This window comes from Triturus cristatus, chromosome 7, assembly GCF_964204655.1.
Source record: "Triturus cristatus chromosome 7, aTriCri1.1, whole genome shotgun sequence".
NCBI lineage: Eukaryota > Metazoa > Chordata > Amphibia > Caudata > Salamandridae > Triturus > Triturus cristatus.
Window position 1 is genome coordinate 431,907,554 of NC_140590.1, and position 14,103 is coordinate 431,921,656.

Sequence of the window (14,103 nt, forward strand, 5' to 3'; positions counted from 1 at the left end):
ATACGTGAACTCCTTAAAATCCCTTGGACCTCCGAGATCAAATGCAGTTCTAGCAGCCGCATGGGAGAACCATGTGAGAAGCCAGTTTTTGGCCCACCAACACACAGTTACCACCTCTGTCTCATCGGATACAGAAGATTTACAAACACCATTCCAACCAAGGGAAATTACAAGACTAATAATATTATGCCTGATTCACAAAAACAGAGACCATCTAAATCCTAGCAATTATATCCTAATAGCACTATTAGACTTGGAAACTAAATCATACGCCCATATCCATTTGGAAAAACTGGAAACCTGGGTCGTAGATAACAAGCTGCACCCCTTCTTTCAAACTGGCTTTCGTGGAAGAGCCGCCACAATGGATAACATAATCTCTCTATCGGCCCTCTGTCACCAAGCCACTCAGCCGCTACATCCTCCTCTTTGGTGCTCCTTTGTCGATCTAACTGCCGCCTTTGATAAGGTTGATAGACCTCTGCTCTGGAAGAAACTTGCCAACTAGAGCAGCCCACCCTCACTTCTAACAGCCATAATATTACTCTATTCAGAAACCTGGGTACAGATAAAAACAGGCCCGACATCTCTGTTGGCAAAAAAACGGACCCCCGGTTTGAAACAAGGTGTGTGTGTTCGCCCCCTCCTCTTTAATCTGTATACAGTGGACCTGGGAAACAAGCTAGCCAACAGCAGCCTGGCTCCTCCTCGACTGAGTAACCGACCTTTACACCTTTTGCAGTACGCGGATGACATTGTCATCATGGACCACACCAAAGTGGGCCTCCAACGTGTCTTGACCAGCTTACACAAATATAGCACATTGAACCATCTCATTATCAACTCGGATAAGACCAAGATCGTAGCAAGAGGTCGGCAACAGCATAAAAAACACATTACATGCACAATTGGATCTAGGGTAATTAACTGTGTGCAGAAATACAAGTACTTGGGGGTCTGGTTCACAGAAACTTCAAGTTCCATCGACCACAAAAAAGATCTGACAAAAAAATCGGCGGCTATCACATATGGTTTAATAAAACTGAACAACAAGTTCTTCTACAGAGAGCATCAGGAAAGTTACCCAAGCTGCGCTTCTACAGCACTTGTGTATGGGAATCAAGCCTTCCCGGGCGCTTGCACGGAAACCCTGGAGTGGGCCCAGTGTGTGGCCTACATAAAAATCTTTCAACTTTCAAAACACCTCTCCAGGGCAAGACTCAGGTTGGAGTTTGGGCTAGTCAAACCTTCACTTCCCTTTGAGGCCAACTACTCAAAATACTATATTCGAATCTTAAAAACGCAGGGGGAATCTTTAAATAGCTGCCTCAGAGATACATTTAAAAAATCTGGCTCGCCATGAAACACTCAACTCAGGAAAGCCCTGGCTTCCATAGATATAAATGAACCAGCACTCGTTCTGCCTTCTATCTCATACGCCACATGGAAAAACCGAATAAACAAACAAGTCCAACAAAGTCTCATTCCAGCAAAACCGGGCAACACTAATAACCTCAGCTTTCCTTATCCTGCTGAATGACTCATATATGGTAAACAAACCACAGGCCCACCTTGCCGCCCTTCTGAACCCCAAAGTCAGAAGAGAGATCATATTCATGCGGTTGCTGGCATTACCAATTACGGACTTTAGCCAAGCATGGGCATACCAAAGCACAGGAGGGGCATGCCGTCTTTGCAACTATAAGCAAGAGTCTTGGCTACACCTCTTGTGCTGCTGCCCGACCCTAGCAACCGAAAGGAGGATCCTCCTTAGACAATTATGCCTAAGTGAAAAAGCAAACACCTGCCTCGAGACCTCTGCTATTTGCTTTACACAAAGAGAACCCAACATTTTGGCTTGCTGTGGAAGATTAGTACAAACAATCAGGAAAGCCATCTATCCCCACCCTGCAACTGCACCTTGCTCTCAAACAGTTCAAACGCTGATCCAGGATTACTTCAAACTAAGGTCCTCGAAAAAGAACGGACCAAGCCTACGAAGCATTAATGGTGCCTAAAGCTCCCTCGCACCTTACTGGTCGCAGCCACCGGACAAATTAAACCACGAGTCCACAGGGATGTGTCCCCAGATGGCTCACAACAGTTGTATGTGTTCAGACACAAATCTGGCTTACTAGGTCATGAATTAGCAATGTATTAGCACTTTACACAAGAAATATCTCAAAATGAGAGGTAGGGCATTAAAAGCAGCCCTGAACATTCTGGGTGGTGATAATTTCCCATTGGAGGGGCCACAGTGCAACGGTCAAACCCAAATTTGAAAACACGACCTGAGACAATTGCTGGCCCTTAATTACAGTATTTTATCAACTTTTTTTATTGTACAAGAAAATGTTTTTTCTTTTTTAATTTGTTTTGCAATGGTTTTAGTTAACTTATGCAAATAAACCTATTAATTCATTCATTCACAGACTAGAATTGGAATGGTAAATTATACTATTCCAACTCCAACGCTTTCCCTAGGACAAGTCGTTGTAAGGGAACACATTGTAAAGACTCATTCGTGGTTCAGACCACGTTGTAAAGGCATGGGTAAAAAATACCTGCATGGTTCCGACATACAACCAAATAGTGTATGTGACTGTTTGGTGGCTCAATCAAATAATGCATCCAATGCAGGGATCTGTCTTCAACTGTGTAGTCATAGGTCTCACCAGCCTTTCATCTTTTTGTTGTATATAAAATTACCACCATTGAGGGACTATCAATTAATATGTTATCAATAAAAAGTGGTTGGTTTGTCGGTGAAGAAACAATTTACAAATACAGATTGTAATGGTATATTAGTCAGTGTGCCAAAAATAAGATCATCAACTCATTTGCGGGCACTCGAAGGAGGGGGAAAGAGGAGCAGCGGAGTTCAGCTCACTCTGACCCACACGGGGAACCTAGTTCGCAAAAAAAAAAACTAAATTGCAAAATATTTTGTGATTTTTAACTTTCAATCCACACTAACCAGACCAAGATGACATAATTCATAACAAAACAAATTGGTAAAGTCCACTGTGGGTAAAATTAAAAAAATGCTATGTTATTGAGTGCAATGTTTGAATCACAACCTTCTCCATTGTACATTTCTAAAAGTCTTTTTGTCCCAAATTCAGGAAAAACAAACCTTATGTGATGCTGAAGAGAGATGTGAAGTGCTTATCAAAAGTAAGATTATGATGGAATCGAAGATGAAGGAGCTGGCTGAACATCTGGAAGATGAAGAAGAACTGAATGCAGACTTAATGTCAAAAAAGAGGAAGTTTGAGGATGCCTGTGCCGAACTGAAGAAGGACATTGATGACTTAGAACTTACTCTGAGTAAAGTTGAGAAGGAAAAACATGCAACTGAAAACAAGGTAAGCCTAATTCAGTTAGGATTTTCAAAATGTAAATGGCTTCTATTTGGAAAACCCGTGGATGTTCATAATAGCTACTGGAAAGTAGCTTGATTGTTCATTTGAACAATGAATATATGGGTGTTTGTGTTAAATAATAATGCATTTATAATAGTTGGGAAGTGTTTCATTTAGTTGATAAATAAAAGAGATGGGATGCAGGCAGAGAAAGACTGAAGAAACGAAATGACACAATCCTGGTCAAATCCTGACCTTTCTCCATTTTTGTTTCATGCAAAAGAGATAGTGTACATAAAGGGTTGTCTACAATAAACTGACTTCCATAATGTGGCACATTATGCAGTTTTTTCTATAATGCAAAATTATTTTGTTAAAAAAATACTTAAACCATTGAAATACTAATCAAATCAGCCGTTTAGAAGACGCATTATAGAACTGACAGACATAATTTCATTTCAGGATGTTCACTTGTCCCATTAGGGAAAGGATGTTCTACAGAATGGGGAGAGTGAACAATACATAAAAACAATTGCTAGCAGTTTTGTAAGGTGGAGATACAATCTTGATGCTTATATTCTGAATAGAGTGGCATAAACATGATGAAGCAAGAATACTTTGAGGACATTTACATGATACACACATTTATATTATGCTGTTTGAAATTGGTACACTCGGGTGTGAGCCCTGGTCAAGATGCAACCACAGTCCAAGTCAGGGTAAGGTACAAGCAAACCTCAAATTAACCTGTGCTTACCCCTTTGTAGCTTGGCACAAAGCAGTCAGGCTTAACTTAGAGGCAATGTGTAAAGTATTTGTGCAACAATTCAGACAGTACAACAGTGACAACACCACACAAAAGGATCCCACACCAGGTTAGAAAACTAGAGCTTAATTTATGAATAAAACGAAACCAAAATGATAAATTTAATCAGTAGAACTAGAGCTAATATTTTTTAAAGAATAAACTTTATAATAGCACCTAAAAATATAAAGTGACAAATGGGGGTAACTGGTCACACTGGAATGGGTCAAAGTTAAAAGTTTAGGCAGACCACAATGGAGCATGGGTTGAATATAGTCCCAGATTAGACTCGCTGAAAGTTTACCTTCTCAAGTTTCGTGTCGAGAGTCCTGTTCACGTTGGAGAGGGTTGCTAGGAGCAAGTAGAGCACCACGGAAGGTGGTTGGTGTGATGCATGTCATGGATGAGTGGTCTGGAGCCTCGTGTTGGCGGTCCTCCGCGACAATCGATGCTTGCTGTGCAAAGAGATGGGCTGGCGGGGGCTGGCGATGATTTCCGGTACAAGAGGTGTGGTTCCAGTGCAATCAGGCCTGTTCGCAGTGTGAAGAGCCCAAAAGCTTGATTTAGGAGCCCGCTGAGCCACAGCAAAGGCCCAGGATCCGAGGGGCACCACTTGGGGGTCAGGAAATTGCTGAAGATGAGTTCAGGAGCTGCTGAGGATCCTTTAATGTTCCTAAAGCTCAGATCAGGACTAGCCCTTTGAGTCACTTTGGGGGTCCTGGGTTTGAGATGGGTTTCAGTTCCAGTTCTTCTTCCCCAGGCAAGAGGACAGCAGGCAGAAGGCCAGCACTGCAGGGCAGTAGCTCCTTCAAAGTAGCAGTCCACCAGCGGGGCAATCCTTGTATCAGCACAGCAGTACTTCATCTTGGCCGAATATCCACAGGTCCAAAAGTAAAATGAAGTGGTGGTGTTTGAGGTCCTTCTTTTATACACTGTTGTGCCTTTGAAGTAGAGAGAAGCTTCTAGAGCATAGGTACCCACAAACTTTCTGTCAGGGGCCAAAATTACAGTGTGGTTTGTGGCCGAGGGCTGCACCGGTTGGGGTGGGGTCAGTGGGAGCGCTGGGTAAGTGGGGGGGCGGCACGAGAGTAAAAAAATCAAACCCGTTTCAAAACATTAGACAATGCTGTATTTCAAAAGCTGATGTAACTACAAAGAGCACATTTTGATAATACATTTTTATTAGCAGACAATAGCAATTTTAAGAGGCATTGTATAGCTTCATACACACTTTGACCCCAAATCTATCACAGTCTCTCTCTCTCAGTCAGTCTCTCTCTCTGAGTCAGTCAGTCTCTCTCTCTCTCTCTCTCTCTCTCAATCAGTTAGTCTCTCTCTCTCTCTCTCTCTCTTTCCCTCTCTCTCTGAGTCAGTCAGTCTGTCTCTCTCTCTGTCAGTCAGTCTCTCTCTCTCTGTCAGTCAGTCTCTCTCGCTCAGTCAGTCAGCCTGTCAGTCAGTCAGTCTCTCTCTAAGTCAGTCAGTCTCTCTCAGTCAGTCTCTCTCTGTCAGGCAGTCTCTCTCTCTCTCTCTCTGTCAGTCAGTCTCTCTCGCTCAGTCAGTCAGTCTGTCAGTCAGTCAGTCTCTCTCTAAGTCAGTCAGTCTCTCTCAGTCAGTCTCTCTCTGTCAGGCAGTCTCTCTCTCTCTCTGTCAGTCAGTCTCTCTCTCTCTCTGTCAGGCTCTCAATCAGTCAGTCTCTCTCTCTGTCAGTCAGTCTCTCTCTCTCAGTCAGTCTCTCTCAGTCAGTCAGTCTCTCGCATCAGTCTCTCTCTCAGTCAGTCTCTCTCTCTGTCAGTCAGTCTCTCTCGCTCAGTCTCAGTCAGTCAGTCTCTCTCTCAGTCAGCCAGTCAGTCTCTCTCAGTCAGTACCTCTCTCTGTTAGTCTCTCTCTCAGCCAGTCAGTCTCCCTCTCTCAGTCTCTCTCTGTCAGTTAGTCTCTCTATCTGTGAGTCAGTCTCTCTCACTCTCACTCTCTCTGTCAGTCTCTCTCTCTCTCAGTCAGTCTCTCTCTCTTAGTCTCTCTCTGTCAGTCAGTCTCTCTCTCTCTCAGTCAGTCTCTCTCGCTCTCTCTCTCAGTCAGTCTCTCTCTCTGTCAGTCAGTCTCTCTCTCTTAGTCAGTTTCTCTCTCTCTCTCAGTCGGACTCTCTCTCTCTCAGTCAGTCTCTTTCTCTGTCAGTCTCTCTCTCTCTTAGTCTCTCTCTCTCAGTCAGTCAGTCTCTTTCTCTCTGTTAGTCAGTCTCTCTCTCAGTCAGTCAGTCTCTCTCTGTCAGTCAGTCTCTCTCTCTCTCTGTCAGTCAGTCTCTCTCAGTCACTTAGTCTCTCTCTCAGTCACTCAGTCTCTCTCTCTCTCTCAGTCTCTCTCTCAGTCAGTCAGACAGTCTCTCAGTCAGTCAGTATCTCAGTCTCTCAGTGAGTCAACCAGTCTCTCTCACTACGCTCTTTCCACTCTTTCTTTCTTCACTCTCTCTCCACAGTCTCTCTCTCTCCCCACTCTCTTGCTCCACTGTCTCTCCACTCTCTCTCTCTTCACTCTCTCTCTCCTCACTCTCTCTCCACTGGCTCTCTATCTCTCCACTCTCTCTCTCCACTATCTCTCCACTCTCTCTCTCTCTCCACTTTCTCTCTCTCCGTTCTCTCTCCCCTCTCTCTCTCTCCACTCTCTCTCACTCCACTCTCTCATTCTCTTTGGGGGGCCGTGGGTACATTACATGCAGGGTTTCGCGGGCCGCCAAGGAAGGCCTGCTGGACCACTGGTGGGCCGTACTAAGAGTACCACGATTCTAAAGGTATGCCCTTGAAGTGCACAGTTGCCCTTCCTTCCTGGCCCTGGCTCTAAACTCACTACAGGGGGTATGTAGCCCTTTGTGTGGAGACAGGACACAGCCTATTCAGCTGTAAGCGAGGCTGGGCCGAGCTCCTCCCTCTCATCCTGCCAGTTAAGGTACATCCAGTCACACCTATGCTCCCATTGTGTGTGGCTGTCTAGGAGAAAAATAGAAAGGCCTAACTGCTAACTACACCCGGTAGGAAGCTGTCTCTTTATATAGTATACCAAAAAGTGGTATGCTGTGTAAAGAGTCCAGGTATCCCTTTTGAGTGGATAGGGGCTTGGTCTAGCAATCCCAAGGTGCTCTCTTTAGGGTTGTGTGGGCGCGCAGTCTTAGGCTTATCAGAGAGTAGTGTTTGACATTTGTTGCACACACAGATTCAACAAATGACACACACATTCAAAAAGGAGATCCACGCCAATTTGAAAAAGCAACAGATGTATTTATATACATTTTGCACACAAGATCTTCATTAGCATATAAGTTATTTTTCGTAATAGACTTTTTACAGTTCTAGCACTGTAATCAACAGTGCATTTTTATGCATAATGCTTTCCTATGGCAAAAAAGAACATTAACTGCATACATATACTTCCCATATGTTTCTGTGTGACCTCTTTCGGTCGTGATATGGTAGAGGGACAAGGACCAAAGTTCCATTAGCAGATCGGTTGCCGCGCAACACCAGACCTACTCCCACTGGAAGACTCCCTCCCTTCCCCCACCTCTCCCTCTACAAACATAACACAAACAGAAGACAGGGGAGGCATTTCCAGGGCTGCCAGCTCGTTTAGTTTAGATTGCGGCTATTGGCAAGCACAGAAATAAAACTCAAACACCGCCTGGGGTGTATACAGCAAAAGTGGAGGGCAGACCACAAATCACAAGCAACGAAGCAACTGAGATCCAACTGAGACTCAATTAGAGGACCCCCGTTCTACCTGTTGCTGCCTCAGGCTGGGACCACAACCAACAGCCTGCAACGCAGCTACCTGCCAACCCCACCGCTGTAATTGTTGCACGCCAGGATGCGCTTGATATGTTGCGAAGGGCTCCCGCAGTGCGGGACGTGCCCGGGCCAAGGGCGGGCCCATCCTTGCCCGTCATTGCCAGGAAGAGACAGGGCAGGGCCACCCCCTTTGCTTTTCTGAGCAAGTAAACTGGGACATAACGGACAGTTTTCCCTGCTAAAGATTTAAATTGTAAGTGCCGGACATTGTCCTTCCACACCTTTCTTTTTTGTCTATAATGTTTTTGAGCTAGGACCTGGTGCATCTCTTCTCTTAGCAAGTGCTTACTGCTTTATCAGATAGCGTTTTTTAAGTAAACTGTATGAGATTTTTCACGTCTACCTTGCATTGTTGTAAACAGGATGGGGACATGCAAGAATAACACCAATGAGGGCCTTAGGAAGACAGCTGGGTCTCGTCTGAAAGTTATTAAAGTTGCTAAAGCTAGCAAAACTAATGTAGTCCGTAGATCTATAGCTAACTGTGTCCTAGATCGCATAGATGATCTACTGACAGAGTGCCAAGATATTCTGGATCCTTACTCTAATTTACCACTGGAGAAAATGTACCTACCCTACTTGAGATTCAACCCCCCCCAGCCTATTCCCCTCAACTGTTAAACAGATCCCTTCTATCTTTACTAAACGCATTACAAGGAGCTGAAAAGATAAGTCCCCTAGCCATAGAAGCTCTATGCAAACTACTGTTTCTAACGAGATTGTTAATGAAGGAAGCCTTAACTACTTATCAGCAGAAATAGAGTCTAACTCAAGAGGAGGGGACAGTGTAGATACTATGAGTACTGTCGACCCTAGTGATATTATCATCCCCTTGGCTAATAGATTCTTACCATTACTGGATCTTTCAGATCACTTCCTGGAAGGGGTATCAGAAGTAGAGATGGTATCCTCTCTGCCAAACTCAGATGTCATCCAGGAGAAACAAGATTCAACAAAGGGAAGGGTAGGGGGTAGTTGAGGCAAAGCCCACTATATCTGAGCTGGATACGATAACAACTATCAATGAGCTTAGGGCTGAAGTCACTACCCTCACGTCACTTATACTCGTGCTTACTGATCAAGTTAAACTCCTTCTGGATAGAGATCCAACAATAACACGTACCACCTCACAGACAGAGGGTACTATAATGTCTGCTACCACACTATCTAAAAGCGTAGGTGCTCCTAAGCCCTTGACCAACATAGTTCCTTTACTGTCCATCTCCACTTGCTCCTCCGCTAAACCTCCCATATTGGCAACATGTGCATTAATGGGTAAAAATATGAGTAGAAATAATCCACATGTAGCTGAACTGAATGACATCTAAGTAATAGGCATGAGCCGACTCATGGCCCCACTAAGAGCATTTACATGATAAATGTGCCCATAATCCAAATGCATGCCAAGTATGAAGATAATAACTCTCTAATAAATAAATCGATCCACTGGATCCAGAAGGTTAGGGGGTGCAGATCAGTCATTAGAGATGACATCCTTTGGGCAAAAAGGATAACCCACCGCTCCTGAAAACTTGGTACACAGTCTAATAGCTCTTGAAGCACGGACATGTTAGCCCTCTTCCACCAGAATCCAGTTGAAATACAATCCGACTGGTACACTGCAGCTCCAATCCATTAATAGGTATGGCATTTCGCTGTATCCAGATTCAACTTAAACCAATATTGACTGACTGGCATCCCACGCATCACCAAGTCATCTGACATCCCATCTCCCAGACTTAACCACTCATTTAGCCCTCTAGGATAAGCCACAGGAAAACCAACTGCTAGTCGATGTACATCAGTCTCATAATTCTGAGGTCCCCGTCTCTTCACAGCCTTTAAACAGCAACCACTGGGCAAGTCCTACACACCAAGTCCCATCCGTGAGCTTACTGCCCAGATGCGCAATAGACGAACATCATTCTGAGGGCCTCGACACGGAGGGTCTAATTACTAAATTACGCATGCTATCTTGGAACGTGGCCGGTTTAAGAAATAAGGTAGTACTCCCCTACTGGGTTAAATATATCAAACTCTTTGATATCTGTATACTACAGGAAACATGGGCCACAGCACCAGTTTTCATTCCGGGATACATCACTATATGTCGCCCAGCAGTCACTAATAGACCAGGACGACCGGCTGTAGGGCTTCTGATATGGATCAGAATTGATTTACAATGTTCCAAGAAAGAAATTAAGACCAATAGCCCTGATATTCTTGCAGTACATCTCAAGGGAAGAAATGGCAACTCTGTGGCCATATTCAATGTTTATGTTTGAGGCACTAAAGCAGGTTGTAGTTCTCCAACACTCCAAGCGCTAGAAGATTGTCTCAAGAAAAGAGAGTCACCTTCGCCCTTAATAATAGCCGGAGATTTAAACGTGGCTTTTTAGAACCACGCCATTCTGAAGATCTAACCAATATTGACCGGATAGACGAGCTGTGGTCTGTTCCCCCGCTTGACCTACCACAATTAAAAAATAGACGCAACCAGCTTTGCAGCTCCAAGCAATTACCCTTGAGTATGACCATCAATAGTGACCACAACCCCCTCGAGCTTGACATGACATCAGTCTGGACAAGACATTGTAACCCATCTGGCACCATGTTATCAACCAAGATGATTTGTCCCACAAAAGATAATAGAAGAATGAAGTGGGCCAGGGTTGCAATAGATACCTCTAAATGTGATGTGATGCAATGAAGCAATTATTATTTAAAGCCATTGAAAAGTCCCATAATTTGAGTGACTAATGGGAGGGCCTCCTAAAGGTAACAGATAGGCATACATCTTTGTTTGAGCAGATATCCTCCATAATCACTCTACCAAGTTGGAATCAACTCAAAAGTCCGTCTATTCGCCCACAATCCTCTTGGTTCAATAAAGATTGCCAGAATCTGAAGCCTACTGCAGTCAAAACAAATAATATTCCAGAAATAGGAGAGGCCAGGAAGACCTACAAGGTAGCCCAAGTAAAAGTGAAAAAAGACTGGGCTGAAAATTGCTGGGGACAAATCCGTGATGCTTGCCAGAAGAAAGATTCCCAACAATGTTGGCTGTTGGTTACAAGAGGAGAGGCCGACAGACCAAGGCTGCCTAATAGTAACATCTCTGTAGCTGCCGGGGTTGATCACTTTTCTGCTGTTTACACTGGGTCAGCAGAGTTGGATACTGAAGTCCCTCCATGTGAATACTTTGGCACTCCATCCAGTGAGCTGTTCTCAATAACCAAAATTACTCAAAGTGTAACATCGGCAGCTAAGAACAAAGCATCGGGTCCAGATGGCGTACTTGGAGACGTCTTTCTCAACGATATTGCCAACTGGTCCAAATATATTTGGATACTTTCCAATGGAATTGCTGCCGGGGCACCAATACCACCATCTTGGAAGGGAGCAGAAGTAATTACGGTCTTCAAAAAGGGTGACCGTGCACTGCCCTCCAACTATAGGCTGATTAGTTTAATCGATGGTGTCCAGAAGATCTTCACCCGTGCACTTTCGTCCAAGATTACAGATTGGATGTAGGGAAACAACATTTTATCCCGGTTTCAAGCTGGGATTAGGAGGAAAGTCAGCACCATCGACCACGTTTTCAGATTTGCCTTGGCATGGAAAACAGTGAACATTGAGCCAGCTAGTTTGTACATTGCTTTTATCGACCTAAAGTCGGCCTTCGACCTTATTCCGAGACCCAATTATGGCAGGTACTACAGAATTTGGGGTTACATCGGGAGCTTCTTGCGCTGGTAGTTCGGCTGCATGAACACACCTATGCAAGGGTAAGTTGGGGGGATCAAGGGCAATTGACTGAACAAATCAAAGTTGTTAGTAGGGTTCGGCAAGGGTGTGTCCTGGCTCCCACCCTGTTTTCACTTTTAATAAATGGGGTTGTGAAGCATTTGGAGGAAGTTCCTGCTGACTCACCTACATTAGGGGGTGGAAAAGTAACAACGTTATTATTCGCGGACGACACATTAGCAGTCTCCAAGAACCCTTGTGGCCTTCAACTCCTTCTGGGCCGCTTTATGGCCTTTTTCAATCAGAGAGGACTGGAGGTTAATACCTCAAAAACTAAGCTCCTGACAATGAACCCTCACAAATCGTTCAAAGGTAAACTGAATCTGGGAGGGATTCCTTTGGAGAAAGTGTCTACTTTTGATTATCTGGGGATGACAACTTCAGAGACAATGGCATGGAAGCATCACATCATCAAAAGGAACCTCCAGCAGAAGAAAACCTCTGGGGCATTGTTGAAAGAGCACAGGACCTCTCAATCTAGGCCAATAGCCGCTCAGATTTATTTTTACGATCATAAAGTAGCAACATCTGCCCTGTACGGGGCCGAAATCTGGGGTTTTGACAATCTTGAGAGCCTTCTACAAACTGAAAATAAGTTCTGAAGATCTGTATGCTCTCTCCCCCAGAGTACCCCGCTTATTCCCCTTAGACTGGATATGGGTAAGTCCACTATTGTGGATAAAGCTAGTCTCCGTCCCCTTCTCTTTTGGCTACGATTTAAACAAACACCTGAGCTTAGCCATTACACTATAGCCTTTGAAGACCTTTACAATTTGACAGTTTAAAAAAAATAGGCTGGTTTACTAAAGTTAAAGCACTGCTCTCTGTCATAGGCCTGGGTACCATGTGGGATGTTTCTGATCCTAGCTTCCTACCCAGCAGAGACGTTGTAAAATCCCACTATTGGAATTGGATGGTTCAGTCAACTGTTTCCCAGCCCTCTGCTGGCCGTTTGACATCAGAGTTTCTGGAGTTTAAGTGGATAGGTATGTACGAACAGTATATGGAGGTAATTTTGGCCCCACAAAACATGAAGCTCTACATACAGTTTAGATTTGGTTGCCTCCCTGTGAACTCCTTCAAAGTGGCTTGGCAACGATCTTCCGAGGCTGTACAGCATTGCCCTGGTTGCCCCGGGACACTCAAAACAGGTAAGCATGTCTTTTTTGCGTGGCCGTTATATACTGCACCAAGACTTAAATGGCTAGTACCTGTATGTAGGCTGATGGGAACCCAGTCCCACCAAGAAGCTTTTTGTATCCTGAAAACAGATCCTAGGCCATTAATAGTCTGCGCAGTGGCAATATTCTTGGGGGAAATATGGATCATTAGACGCTATGAAATAAAAAAGAGACAAAGCATACCTCCCTGATCTTCTTGCTACCTCTTTTATCATATCCTAATACCTTTTTATCTTGTAGTCCTATTTAATTGTCTTTTTAGCTGTTTAGTAAATATAGCTGAGTGCTAACCAACCCAAAGCTAGCATTATGAACAATGTATCCTTACTCTGGCTGTACTGTACCTTTGTACTGTTTCACACTTGCACTTTGTTCAAAATCCTGTGTCGGTTTATTTTTACATTATTAGAAGGCTTATTCTTGGTTTTATCTATTTTTTATCATTGTTTTAAATAACCATACTATGTTGTTGGTTTTCACATTATATTCAAATTCTGATTTTGATTGTATAACGGCTACATTGGTATCAACTGAACCTCTGTAATGTATGCACTTGCACTTTGATGGTCGTAATGACCGAATAAAGTTCAAACTTAAAGTAAAAGATCAGTTGTATCTACCCTGGTGAGTCCGGGTGCAGAGGTGCTGGATGGGTTGGTAGCCTTGCATGCTACACTGTAGAAATGAAGGGGGGCACATGGAAATAAACTGCAAGAGGGGACTTGGGGACATGTCCAGGAGCTCCCAACATGAGGTGAGGGTTTTGAGGGCCCTGTGAGCATGGGAGACCAGTTGGTTTCCTTAGGGCCAGGCAGCCCGGGTGCAGAGTGTTTTTGGTCGCCTAGCTCTCGTACATCAAGGCGCTTACTGGTGTCTGTCAGGACCAGCAAAGGGGACATAAATAGGACAGCTGGACTACTCTCGGTGCTGGTCCTTGCAGTGCTGATTGATGTCCCTTGGTGACTGATTGTTGGTGATATTGTTGAAGTCCAGACTGGACGTTCAACAAGTGTTGGTAGAGGCAAGGGTCCCCAGGTAATGGTGAAGGAGGGCTTGTGGAGGTCCTGGTGTCTTCAGGCTTGGCAGAAATATGGATCTGACCTCCTGGTGTG

At 44.3% G+C, this 14,103-nt stretch overlaps 1 protein-coding gene across 2 annotated transcripts in view; it reads left to right on the forward strand.

Moving 5' to 3' along the window:
• The window catches only part of LOC146809876 (myosin-3-like), a 290,498-nt gene that overhangs the window by 170,944 nt on the left and 105,451 nt on the right, over window positions 1-14,103 (forward strand). For both annotated transcript variants that reach the window (XM_085616730.1, XM_085616731.1), the window contains one exon: window positions 3,126-3,368. In XM_085616730.1, the coding sequence (XP_085472856.1) occupies window positions 3,126-3,368 (243 nt within the window). The remainder of the gene's footprint in view (window positions 1-3,125; window positions 3,369-14,103) is intronic.